The sequence below is a fragment of the Macaca nemestrina genome, chromosome 20 (assembly GCF_043159975.1).
Source record: "Macaca nemestrina isolate mMacNem1 chromosome 20, mMacNem.hap1, whole genome shotgun sequence".
Classification (NCBI taxonomy): Eukaryota; Metazoa; Chordata; class Mammalia; order Primates; family Cercopithecidae; genus Macaca; species Macaca nemestrina.
Window position 1 is genome coordinate 45,203,289 of NC_092144.1, and position 13,123 is coordinate 45,216,411.

The following is a 13,123-nucleotide window of genomic DNA, read 5'->3' on the forward strand; positions in this document are numbered from 1 at the left end:
TTAAATCCACCGACTCTAAGACTTAAGACCAGATATTCTGACCTCTGTCACCCTCTTCCAAGTGCACCATGCTGCAGGCAGGAGACCTAGGAGTTGAGTCTCCAGCCTCTCAAGGAACCAGGAGATCAGGCCATCAGCGTCTCAGCCAGCAAAGGCCTGAACCACCAGTCCCTTACAATCCTGTAAGTCCAACCCCTACTCCCAACCCCACCCTGCCATTTAGGGACACAGAGTCTGAGCCTAAGAACAGCGTAGAATCTGAATGTGGACCCCCCAGTTCTTACAGATCCAGGAATGTCAGATCAGGGTCCCAGCCCCCCAGCCCTCCTTCAGGCTGCTCGAGGTCCCTCCCACCTGCTCGGCCAGCTGCGCAGCGTGGGAACGCCCCAGCTGGGCTGCATGGAGCCGTCAGGACAAGCTGCGCGGTTCCCAGCCTCCCTGCCTGCCCCGGCCCGGCACCGCCGCCTCCCAGCCGTCGCCCGGCAACCAGGCCGAGGGGCCCGGCCGGCCGAGTGGGGAGAGGGGCTGGGCCGGGACTGCGGGGTCCTGGGAAAGGAGGGGCCAGGGTCCTGGATTCCTCGGTCTTAGGACGTTTGCAGCAGTAACAAGGGAACAGCCCTCTGTTCCCCACTTTGAGGAGGGGTTTTGAGGCTGGGGGAGTCAAGGCAGGGGTCTCAACTGTCCCCCAGGTATCGGCGTGCCCTATTCCCGACCCGCAAGCCAGGGGAGGCCCGGACCCCGCCTCCCCCAGGGCGCGGAAACTGGTGAGGCCCCAGGGGCCCCCATTTATAGCTCGGTTTCCACTGAGCGCAGTCCCTCCAGGACCTGGGCTGAGCAAGTTTCTTCCACTCTTTCCCTTCCCTCCTCTTCACCCCCATGCCTGCCCCTCAACCTCGACAGGGCGCAGGTGTCCAACCCAGCCGGGACTCCCTCCTCGAACCCAGGTGTTCCGGCTCCCAGACCCCAATTGAGCTGGGGGCGCCCACCCGCCGGGGGACCCCGCCCTGCATCCTCCATTCATCTGCGTCCAGCGGCGGGAGTTTCTCAATGGGAAGAGGGCGGAGCTCCTGGGAGGCGGACCCGGGCGGGGCGAGCTGGATCGGGCCCTCTAGGGGTCTCCCAGAGACCCAGGGCGCGGAACTGGCAGGCGTTTCAGAGCGTCAGAGGCTGCGGATGAGCTCACTTGGAGGACTCCAGGCCAGAGACAGGGGTTCTCTAGGCTGGGGAGAAGAGTCGAGCGCGACGGGGGCTCCGGGCCAGAGTGACAGGAGGAGGGCTTCCGAGGAAGAAGTTGACCGGGAGGCCCATGCGACGGCAGATCTCGTGAACCTTGGGGGACACACGCTCAAGATGCGGGTCCCCGCCCTCCTCGTTCTGCTCTTCTGCTTCAGAGGGAGCGCAGGTACCGCACGAGGGGAGCGGATGAATATGGGGTGGGTGTGGGGGGATTGCTTGCAGGCTGCCCCTTCACTAGAGAGAAGGGAGTTGGGGGCTGGGACCCCTGGGTCCTGAATGAGGGGGCTCTTGAAGGTGCTAAGCTCAGCCCTGCTGCCCCCAACTTTCCTAGGCCCGTCGCCCCATTTCCTGCAACAGCCAGAGGACCTGGTGGTGCTGCTGGGGGAGGAAGCCCGGCTGCAGTGTGCTCTGGGCGCCTACTGGGGGCTAGTTCAGTGGACTAAGAGTGGGCTGGCCCTAGGGGGCCAAAGGGACCTGCCAGGTAAGACGGTTCTCTCCACGCTGGCCAGATGGGCTGGCTAGGGGTAGAGTTGCTGGGCTCGGCTGTACCTGCAGTTTCTATTTTGACATTTTAAGTTTGGGAAATTGATGGACTTGGGTAAACATTTAGGAGTCCTGATTTTTGAGCTGCTTCTTTGGGGGTGACCCATAGAGTTTTGGAATTATTATGTTATTGTGAAATAGTAAACAGGCCAGGTGCGGTGGCTCACGCCTGTAATCCCAACGCTTTGGGAGGCTGAGGCCAGAGGATAGCTTGAAACCAGGAGTTTGAGACCAGCCTGGGCAACATAACAAGACCTTATCTCTAGAAAAAATATATATATTTTAAACAAATTAGCCAGGCATGGTGATGTGCATCTGTAGTCCCAGTTACTCAGTAGGCTGAGGTGGTAGGATTGCTCAAGGATAGCCTTGAGCCCAGGAGTTCAAGGCTGCAGTGAGCCATGATCAAGCCACTGCACTCCAGGTAATGGTGAGACCGTGTCTCAAAAAAAAAAAAAAAAAAAAAAAAAAAGGAAAAGAAAGAAAGAGAACATAAATACAAAAAAAGTACAGTAAACATAAACGGAAGGTTTACCAAATAATATAGACACTCACACAGCCAATACCCAAGTCCACTGCTAGCTCCCCAGAAGCCCCCGTATTCCTTTCCCCTATCATAGCCCCCCTCCCCCTCACTCCAGAAGTAGTATCTAACCTAACTTTTATGGCAATCATTTTCTTGCTTTCCTTTCTGAATTTATTACCCCCAAGTTTGCAGTGACTCTGGGTTGGGAGGGAGTTAGAGTCTCTATGGGCACAGTACCCACTCTTTAATAGTGTCTTACCACCAAATGTGTGGACCAGTCAGAACCATGGCGTGCTGCCTCCTCCCTGACTCCAGGGTGGTCCCGGTACTGGATATCAGGGAATGCAGCCAATGGCCAGCATGACCTCCACATTAGGCCCGTGGAGCTAGAGGATGAAGCATCATATGAATGTCAGGCTACACAAGCAGGCCTCCGCTCGAGACCAGCCCAACTGCACGTGCTGGGTAAGGACCTCGCCCACTTGTCCCCTGGGAGCCCAAGGGGGCAACCAGTACTAGCTGTGAGTAGCGGAGTCCAGGGAGCCCAGGGGAGTGGTCAATTGGAGCTGAGAGGATCCGGATCCATCTCTGACTCCAAATCCACCTTGCAGTCCCCCCAGAAGCTCCCCAGGTGCTGGGCGGCCCCTCTGTGTCTCTCATTGCTGGAGTTCCTGTGAACCTGACATGTCGGAGCCGTGGGGATGCCCGCCCTACCCCTGAATTGCTGTGGTTCCGAGATGGGGTCCGGTTGGATGGAACCACCTTCCATCAGGTGAGGTCCAAATTCCTGTGCTAGCCTTTGCCCATTCAGGAAAACTTGGGGTACACTCTGACTGCAGGCTCATCCCGAGGAGAAGAAGACATGGGAGGGCAGGGGTTCAAGGGTTTGGACTCTTGAAATATGATGCCGGGTAAAGATTCTAGGGCCAGACTACCTGGGTTCAAATCACGTCTCAGCCACTTGCTAGTTGATTGATCTTAAGTTAGTTAACCTCTCTGTGCCTCAGTTGCCTTATCTATACAATTGGAATAATAATAGCATGCATGTCATAGGGTATTGTGAGGATTAAATAAATAAATACCTATAAGTTCCCAGAAGAGTGCCCAACACATAGTGAACCGTATATAAGTAAGGCAAGCTTATCCAACCTGTTGCCTGTGGGCTGCATGCAGCCCAGAACGGCTTTGAATGTGGCCCACCACAAATTCATATACATTCTTAAAACATTATGAGCCTTTTTTGTAACTGTTTTAGCTCATCAGCTATCATTAGTGTTAGTATGTGTGGCCTAAGACAATTCTTCTTCCAATATGGCCCAGGGAAGCCAAAAGATTGGACACCCCTGATGTAAGGGGTAGATGGCATTATTATTCTTTTTTTTTTTTTTTTTTTTTTTTTTTTGAGGCGGAGTCTTCACTCTGTCGCCCAGGCTGGAGTGCAGTGGCACCATCTCGGCTCACTGCAAGCTCTGCCTCCCGGGTTCACGCCATTCTCCTGCCTCAGCCTCCCGAGTAGCTGGGACTACAGGCGCCCGCCACCGCGCCCGGCTAATTTTTTGTATTTTAGTAGAGACGGGGTTTCACCGTGTTAGCCAGGATGGTCTCGATCTACTGACCTCGTGATCCGCCCGCCTCGGCCTCCCAAAGTGCAGGGATTACAGGAGTGAGCCACTGCGCCCGGCCGGCATTATTATTCTTATCCATCCCTCCAGACCCTGCTGAAGGAAGGGACCCCTGGATCAGTGGAGAGCACCTTAACCCTGACCCCTTCCAGCCATGACGATGGAGCCACCTTGGTCTGCAGGGCCCGGAGCCAGGCCCTGCCTGCGGGAAGGGACACAGCTATCACACTGAGCCTGCAGAGTGAGTGCAGCTGGCCCTGGGGAAAACGGGTGTGGGGCCCTGACTCCTGGGTATAAGGAAGGAGGGGACTGTGGCCCCTGGGGAATGAGGAAACTGGGACCTGGATTCCTGGATCTAAGAGAGTAGGAGAGGGCCGGGTATGGTAGCTCATGCCTGTACTCCCAGAACTTTGGGAAGCCGAGGTGGGTGGATCATCTGAGTTCAGGAGTTCGAGACCAGTCTGGCTAACATGTCGAAACCGTCTCTACTAAAAATACAAAAATTTGCCGGGCGTGGTAGCACATGTTTGTAATCCCAGCCACCTGGGAGGCTGAGGCAGGAGAATCACTTGTATCCGGGAGGCAGAGGTTGCAGTGAGCTGAGATCGTGCCACTCCGCAACAGGGTGAGACTCGGAGCAGGAGAGGACAGATGGCTGGGGTCCCTGGGGAAAGAGGAAGCTGGGTCTTGACTCTCACATCTTGGAGAGTAGGAAAGGATAGAAGTAACTGGGGGAATTGGGAACTGAAAGCCCAGACTCCTGACTCAAAGGGAGAAGGGGATTAGGGGCCCAGACTCCTGGGGTGGAGGAACCAGGAACTGGACCCCTAGGCCAGTGACAGAGGTGTTCCTGGTCCTTGCCCACCTGACCATTGTCCCACCCTCACAGACCCCCCAGAGGTGACTCTGTCTGCTTCACCACATACTGTGCAGGAGGGAGAGAAGGTCACTTTCCTGTGCCAGGCCACAGCCCAGCCTCCTGTCACAGGCTACAGGTGAGGACAAAGACCACCTCTCCCTAGCCCCAAGAGTGAGCTTGGGAAGGGCTGGGACCTGAGTAAGTGTGACGGAGAGCAGGGACAACGCTAACAGCGCCACCATTTCCTCAGGTGGGCAAAAGGGGGCTCCCCGGTGCTCGGGGCCCGCGGGCCAAGGTTGGAGGTCGTGGCAGACGCCTCGTTCCTGACTGAGCCCGTGTCCTGCGAGGTCAGCAACGCCGTGGGTAGCGCCAACCGCAGCACTGCGCTGGATGTGCTGTGTGAGCTGGGGCGGGGCTGTGGGTGTGGTCAAAGGTGGGCGAGGCTTTCAGGGTTGCTGAGGGGCTTGGAGGGGCGGGGCTGGGAGAGTGGGCGTGGGGTATTAGGAGGAGGAGAGAGTGGACTTGGGGCATATTCTTGCGCCCTAGAGGGTGTGGTGTTTCTATGGGGCTGATTCCGGGTCAGGGGCTATTCCTCCCTGGCCTTGTGACCCCTCATCTCCTTCGTCCAGTTGGGCCGATTCTGCAGGCAAAGCCTGAGCCCGTGTCAGTGGACGTGGGGGAAGACGCCTCCTTCAGCTGTGCCTGGCGCGGGAACCCGCTTCCACGGGTAACCTGGACCCGCCGCGGTGGCGCGCAGGTGCAGCCCTAAATCTGAGGCGGTGGCTGACGGGGGACCAGGCTTCCTTGCAAATCCGGCTTCTGACGCCCCTTCTCTGTCGCAGGTGCTGGGCTCTGGAGCCACACTGCGCCTTCCGTCGGTGGGGCCGGAGGACGCAGGCGACTATGTGTGCAGGGCTGAGCCTGGGCTCTCGGACCAGGGGGGTGGCGTCGCGGAGGCTCGGCTGACTGTGAACGGTGAGAAGGCGGGGCTTCCCAGGGGACCTAGCCCGTCCTGGGATAGGGAGTGGACAGAGGGGGCAAGGGCTAATGCAGTGGGAGTGACCTGGAAGGAGCTTTACACCCAGCGGGGCCTGGAGACCGACCTATTGAAGGCGAGGCTTTTAGGGGAATTGGAGTTTGGAGGCAGCATGGCCTGATTGATTAAGGTTAGCGGAGAGTGCGCTAGCCAGACCCGGCTTTGTTACAGCCTTTGGGGAGGGCAAGGCCTCTCCTCTGAGTGACCCACCGTCTCCATCCCAGCTCCCCCAGTAGTGACCGCCCTGCACTCTGAGCCTGCCTTCCTGAGGGGCCCTGCTCGCCTCCAGTGTCTGGTTTTCGCCTCTCCCGCCCCAGATGCCGTGGTAAGGAAATGTCACTCCTCCCGTGACCCATCCAGCTGTGATCCCTGACCTCCCACCTGGCCCCCTGAAACTACTGTGACCATCTCTGACTTCCCAGACATCCCTCCTGCTTCTTCCTCCCCTCCTCAGTCTCCTCGGTGTCCTCCCTCTTTTATGCCTCCAGGTCTGGTCTTGGGATGAGGGCTTTCTGGAGGCGGGGTCGCGGGGCCGGTTCCTGGTGGAGACATTCCCTGCCCCGGAGGGCCGCGGGGGACAGGGTCCGGGCCTGATCTCTGTGCTACACATTTCGGGGACTCAGGAATCTGACTTTAGCAGGAACTTTAACTGCAGTGCCCGGAACCGGCTGGGCGAGGGAGGTGCCCGGGCCAGCCTGGGCCGTAGAGGTGAGACCCCAGCCCTAAGACCCCAAATCTGGAGAGTCTAAACCCCACAAACTCAGGGATCCCCCAGCCGATGGTTGCAAAACCTCAGACCCTCAAATGCAGAGACATCCAAACCTTGGGAGTCTCAAAACTGTGGCTCGTTGATTCCCAAGACCCCCCCAACCACAAATGCCTTCACATTCTGAATCCTAAACCGAGAGACTACTCACACCTAGGGACCCCAAAAAGAGAAACTCCAACGATTGCAAAGCAAATTGCAAAGTAAAGGACCCCTCAAACTCCAAGACTTCCTAAAGCCAGGGAGTTTAAACTCACTCTCAAACTTGGGGAACCCCAAATTCAAGGGCCTTTGAATTTCCAAATGTGCGACCTTTTGAACCCAGGGATCCCAAACTCAATCCCTGAGCCCCCGCTTCCTGGTTCCCCCTCAGCCTTCTCAGGATGTCCCCTCTGCTCCCTGCAGACCTGCTGCCCACTGTGCGGATAGTGGCCGGAGTGGCCGCTGCCACCACGACTCTCCTTATGGTCATCACTGGGGTGGCCCTCTGCTGCTGGCGCCACGGCAAGGGTTAGTGCCTGAGCCCCGCCCCAGCTCCTCAGGCCCCAGCCCCACACACACCCTGCCTGCCCAGTGACCTGACCTGGCCTTGGGCCTTGGCTCCAGTCCCATTTCCAGCTCTGCTCAGGGCTTAGCTCGCCTTCAGGTTCTGGTTCCCTCCTTAAGCCCTAACCAGACCTTCCTAGGGTCACATTCCTAGGTGGGAAGGATTCTTATCGGTTTCCAACATCCCCACCCGATCTGCCTCATTGGTTCCCAGTCCTCTCTCTTCCCGCTTATTGGTCTGCATACATTGTGACCCCGCCCATCGCTTAACTCCACCCGTCGCTGTTCCTCAGCCTCAGCCTCTTTCTCCGAGCAAAAGAACCTGATGCGAATCCCCGGCAGCAGCGACGGCTGCAGTTCGCGAGGCCCTGAAGAAGAGGAGACAGGCAGCCGCGAGGACCGGGTAGGATGCCAGGGTCTCCAGACCCGACTGTGCCTTCAGACCCAAATAATAGCCCAGTCCCAAGAGGGCCCCCAAATTCAAACAGGACTCTAAGGCCGGGCATGGTGCCTGACCTTGGTAATACCACTTTGGGAGGTGGAGACACAAGGATCACTTAAGGCCAGGAATTCGAAGCCAGCCTGGGCAGCATAGCGGGACCCCATCTCTACAAAAATACAAAATAAAATGAAATAAAATAAAAAATGAACCGGGTATGGTGGCACACACCTATAGTCCCAGCTACTCAGGACACTGAGGTGGGAGGATCCCTTGAGCACAAGAGGTACAGGCTGCAGTGAGCTATGACTGCACCACACACTCCAGCCTGGGCAACGGAGCAAGACCCTGTCTCCATTTTTTTTTTTTTTTTTTTTAAAGTAGGAGGGTTCTAGTTTTTTTTTTTTTTTTTTTTTTTTTTTTTTAAACAGAATCTCACTCTGTCACCCAGACTGGAGTATAGTGGCACAATCTCGGCTCACTGCAACCTCTGCCTCCCTGATTCAAGTGATTCTCCTGCCTCAGCCTCCTGAGTAGCTGGGATTACAGGCGTCTGCCACCACACCTGACTGATTTTGTATTTTTAGTAGAGATTGGGTTTCACCATGTTGGCCAGGCTGGTCTCGGACTCCTGACCTCAGGTGATCCACCCGCCTTGACCTCCCAAAGTGCTGGGATTACAGACATGAGCCTCCACGCCCAGCCTGAGGGCTCTAGTCTTAACAGTGACCCCGCACCCAAATGTCACCCAAGTCCATGCCCCTGACCCGATTATTCCCTAGGCCCACTATATCCTCACAGCCCTTTTTTTTTTTTTTTTTTTTTTGAGGCGGAGTCTTCACTCCCTCGCCCAGGCTGGAGTGCAGTGGCGCGATCTCGGCTCACTGCAAGCTCCGCCTCCCGGGTTCACGCCATTCTCCTGCCTCAGCCTCCCGAGTAGCTGGGACTACAGGCGCCCGCCACCGCGCCCGGCTAATTTTTTGTATGTTAGTAGAGACGGGGTTTCGCCGTGTTAGCCAGGATGGTCTCGATCTACTGACCTCGTGATCCGCCCGCCTCGGCCTCCCAAAGTGCAGGGATTACAGGCGTGAGCCACCGCGCCCGGCCTTTTTTTTTTTTTTTTTTTTTTGAGACGGAGTCTTGCTCTATCGCCCAGGCTGGAGTGCAGTGGCGCGAACTCAAGCTCCACTGCAAGCTCTGCCTCCCGGTTTTACGCCATTCTCCTACTTCAGCCTCCGGAGTAGCTGGGACTACAGGCACCCACCATCACACCTAGCTAATGTTTTTTTGTTTGTTTGTTTGTTTGTTTTTTTGCATTTTTTAGTAGAGACGGGGTTTCACCATGTTAGCCAGGGTGGTCTCGGTCTCCTGACCTCGTGATCCGCCCGCCTTGGCCTCCCAAAGTGCTAGGATTACAGGTGTAAGCCACCACACCTGGCCTTTTATTTATTTATTTATTTATTTATTTATTTATTTATTTAGAGACAAAGTCTTGCTTTGTTGTCCAAACTGGAATGTAGTGGTATGATCCTGACTCACTGCACCCTCCACCTCCCAGTTCAAGCGATTCTTGTTCCTTAGCCTCCTGAGTAGCTGGAATTACAGGCTCCTGCCACCATGCCTGGCTATTTTTTGCATTTTCAGCAGAGACAGGGTTCCAGCGTGTTAGCCGAGTTGGTCTCAAACTTCTGGCCTCAAGTGATCCTCCTGCTGCGGCCTCCCAAAGTGCTGGGATTATAGGCATGAGCCACTGTGCTGGCTTCTCACAGCCCTTTTATTGTCCTGAGTGCAGTCCCCAGCTCTCGGGTGCTCTTACTGTCTCCTGCCTGGCCTCCACTGGCTGGCTGAAGGTCCTTGGGGTCTGGCATTGGGGCGGGGAGATCCTCTGACTATTCCTTCTCACTAAGTTCCCTACCCCAGGGCCCCATTGTGCACACTGACCACAGTGATCTGGTTCTGGAGGAGGAAGGGACTCTGGAGACCAAGGTGAGTATGGGGAGGGGTGGGGCTCCCTTCGCTGTTGGGAGAGGCGGGGCTCCCTTCACTGTGTTTCCATCTCTCTCCCACGCCTGTCCCCTCCTTTTTCCTTCTGTTGTCCTCAGAACTGGGACTCAGCTCCTCACCCCACTCCTCCTGCCCCCTGGACCAACTCACCTAGCTCCCAGCCTCAGTTTGCCTATCTGCAGACTCTGCCCACACATCTGTCCCAGCCCCAGATGGGGCTCACTGTGCCTGTGCTCTCCTCATCATGGTCAAGCCCCCTTTCAGCCCCTTTACACTGGCCCCATATCTCCCCAAACCTGTCCTTCCTCTGGGGTCCTACCTCAGGACAGCCACATTGACTCCAGGCCATCCCCAGGCCAGAGCACTTCTCTCTCTCCTCTGTACCTAGCACATGCCATTCTCTCTCTTTCTCTCTCCTTTTTTTTTTTTTTTTTGAGACAGAGTCTCACTCTGTTGCCCAGGCTGGAGTGCAGTGGTAGAATCTCGGCTCACTGCAACCTCTGCCTCCTGGGTTCAAGCCATTCTCCTGCCTCAGGCTCCCAAATAGCTGGCTAATTTTTCTTGTATTTTTAGTAGAGATGGGGTTTCACCATGTTGGCCAGGCTGGTGTTGAACTCCTGACCTCAAGTGATCTGCCCACCTCGGCCAAATTGCTGGGATTACAGGCGTGAGCCACCGTACCCAGCCGACATGCCATTTTCTTGGCCTGAAACACTCCTACCTTCCTTCCCATGTCTACCTAATTCCCTCCTTTAGTCCTCCAGTCTCAGCTCAGACATTTCTTGTTCCAGGAAGCCCATGCTTCTATTGGGGGAATCCCCCCCAGTATTTCAACATAGGTCCTTTCTATTTTCTGTAAGTATCAACTGGCTGAGAAATAAAAAGAGACCGTATAAAGAGAGGAATTTTACAGATGGGCCACCAGGGGTGACATCACATATTGGTAGGACTGTGATGTCCACCTGAGTCTCAGACCAGCAAGTTTTTATCAAGAGTTTCAAAAGGGGTGGGGTGTAAGAACAGGGAGTAGGTACAAAGATCACTTGCTTCAAAAGGCAAAAAGCAGAACTACTAGAAGGGTCTAACAAAGATTACATGCCTCTGAGGGAACAGGACAAAGGGCAAAAGTAGAACCACTGATAAGGGTCTATGTTCAGCGGTGCACATATTGTCTTGATAAACATCTTAAATAACAGAGAACATTGTTCGAGAGCAGAGAACCGGTCTGACCACAAATTTACCAGGGCAGAGATTTTCCCCACCCTAGTAAGCCTGAGGGTACTACAAGAGACCAGTGCATATTTCAGTCCTTATCTCAACCACATAAGACAGACATTCCCAGAGTTGGCCGTTTACAGACCTCCCCCCAGGAAGACATTCCTTTCCCAGGGTATTAATATTAATATTCCTTGCTATGAAAAGAATTTAGTGATATCTCTCCTACTTGCACATCCGTTTATAGGCTCTCTGCAAAAAGAAAAATGAAGCTCTTTTTGCCCAACCCCGCAGGCAGTCAGACCTTATGGTTGTCTTCCCTTGTTCCCCAAAAATAGCTGTTATTCTGTTCTTTTTCAAGGTGCACTGATTTCATATTGTTCAAACACACATGTTTTACAATCAATTTGTATAGTTAACACAATTATCACAGTGGTCCTGAGGTGACATACATCCTCAGTTTATGAAGATAACAGGATTAAGAGATTAAAGACAGGCATAAAAAATTATAAAAGTATATTTGGGAACTGATAAATGTCCATATTAAAGTGATCACAATTTATGTTCCTCTGCCGTGGCTCCAGCTGGTCCCTCTGTTCAGGGTCCCTGACTTCCCGCAACATGCTTCCATCATGACAGCCCGATCCTTCTGCCTGTGTTCCACCCATCACAACTATGACCACTCTGATCTGGGCTTCCTTATCCCGCTCGCTATGCTGAGGGCTCTGCCATCACAGCCCCTGTCACTGCCTATGACTTTCCCAGGCATGGCCCTGACCCTTCTGGGTACTGTCTCATGATTTGTCATTTTCCCCTTGGTGTGAGGACAGGGTTCAGTTCTATCTTAGTGACATGCCTTGTAGCAGCAACACAGGGCATGACACTGAATCAAAGCCTAGAGGCTGTTGGGCAGGTGAGTGCCTCTCTCCTGTTCCTTCTGCATCTTCCACACTGACACCCCTCAGCAGGCCTATATCCCTCTGTCTCTACCTTTCTCTGCCCATGTCCTATCCCTTTGCCTCTCGTCACTGTTCTTCTGTCTCACTTTCTCTCTCTCCCAGTCCGTGTGTGTCTCTGTGTCTCTGCCCATTCCTGTCACTTTTTGTTTCTCTCAAGGTCTGGTGTATTTCAGTGTGTGACTCTCAGTGTCACCCATCAGTGACCCTCATCCCCCCTGCATGCTCACAGACCTTACTGAGTCCCATTTGTCCCCTCAGGACCCAACCAACGGTTACTACAAGGTCCGAGGAGTCAGTGTGAGCCTGAGCCTTGGCGAAGCCCCTGGAGGAGGCCTCTTCCTGCCACCACCCTCCCCCATTGGGCCCCCAGGGGCCCCCACCTTCTATGACTTCAACCCACACCTGGGCATGGTACCCCCCTGCAGACTTTACAGAACCCGGGCAGGCTACCTCACCACACCCCACCCTCGAGCTTTCACCAGCTACATCAAACCCGCATCCTTTGGGCCCCCAGATCTGGCCCCCGGGACTCCCCCTTTCCCATATGCTGTCTTCCCCACACCTAGCCACCCGCGTCTCCAGACTCATGTGTGACATCTCTCCAGTGGAAGAGTCCTGGGATCTCCAACTTTCCATAATGGATTGTCCTGATTTCTGAGGAGCCAGGATAAGTTGGCGACCTTACTCCTCCAAAATTGAACACTAGGGGAGGGAAAGATCATTACATTTGTCAGGAGTATTTGTATACAGTCAGCTCAGTCAAAGGGGATGCCCCAAGTGGGAGCAACATGGCCACCCAATAGGCCCACCTATGTCCCAGTGTAAAAGAGATTCAAGATGGCAGGTAGGCCCTTTGAGGAGAGAGGGGGACAGGGCAGTGGGTGCTGGGAGTTTGGGACTGGGATGGAAGTTGTTTCTAGCCACTGAAAGAAGATATTTCAAGATGACCATCTGCATTGAGAAGAAAGGTAGCATAGGATAGATGAAAATGAAGAGCATACCAGGCCCCACTGTGGCTCTCCCTGAGGGGAACTTCGCTCGGCCAATGGAAATGCAGCCAAGATGGCCGTGTACTCCCTAGGAACCCAAAATGGCCACCATCTTGATTTCACTTTCCCTAAAGACTCAGAAAGACTTGGACCCAAGGAGTGGGGATATGGTGAGAATTAGCACTGTTGGGGCAAAGGGGAATCTTGGGATAAAAATATTTATGTTTAATAATTAAAAAAAAGTCAAAGAGGCAAGTGTGTCTTAGGGAGTCTACTGGCATTATTACCCTCCATCAAGGAAGGGGTCCATTAGACCTGTCCCAAGGTCTCTCCTCTACCCTAGCCTATAAGGTGGCTGTAGAAGCAAAACTGTGAGCCACCTC

General features: G+C 54.5%; 1 protein-coding gene across 2 annotated transcripts; it reads left to right on the forward strand.

Moving 5' to 3' along the window:
* The first annotated feature begins 1,065 nt into the window (after window positions 1-1,065).
* LOC105495495 (kirre like nephrin family adhesion molecule 2) lies at window positions 1,066-13,009 on the forward strand. Of its 2 annotated transcripts, XM_071085949.1 has the most exons (16): window positions 1,066-1,402; window positions 1,568-1,717; window positions 2,621-2,770; window positions 2,917-3,077; window positions 4,018-4,168; window positions 4,817-4,922; window positions 5,037-5,185; window positions 5,416-5,543; window positions 5,629-5,761; window positions 6,047-6,147; window positions 6,311-6,530; window positions 6,994-7,098; window positions 7,428-7,537; window positions 9,494-9,559; window positions 12,010-12,048; window positions 12,318-13,009. In XM_071085949.1, the coding sequence occupies exons 1-16, from the start codon at window positions 1,174-1,176 to the stop codon at window positions 12,387-12,389; spliced, it is 2,070 nt and encodes a 689-aa protein (XP_070942050.1). In that variant the 5' UTR covers window positions 1,066-1,173; the 3' UTR covers window positions 12,390-13,009. The 2 variants fall into 2 exon arrangements, with proteins under 2 accessions (XP_070942050.1, XP_070942049.1); XM_071085948.1 differs by having other exon boundaries at window positions 12,010-13,009.
* The last annotated feature ends 114 nt before the right edge of the window (window positions 13,010-13,123 follow it).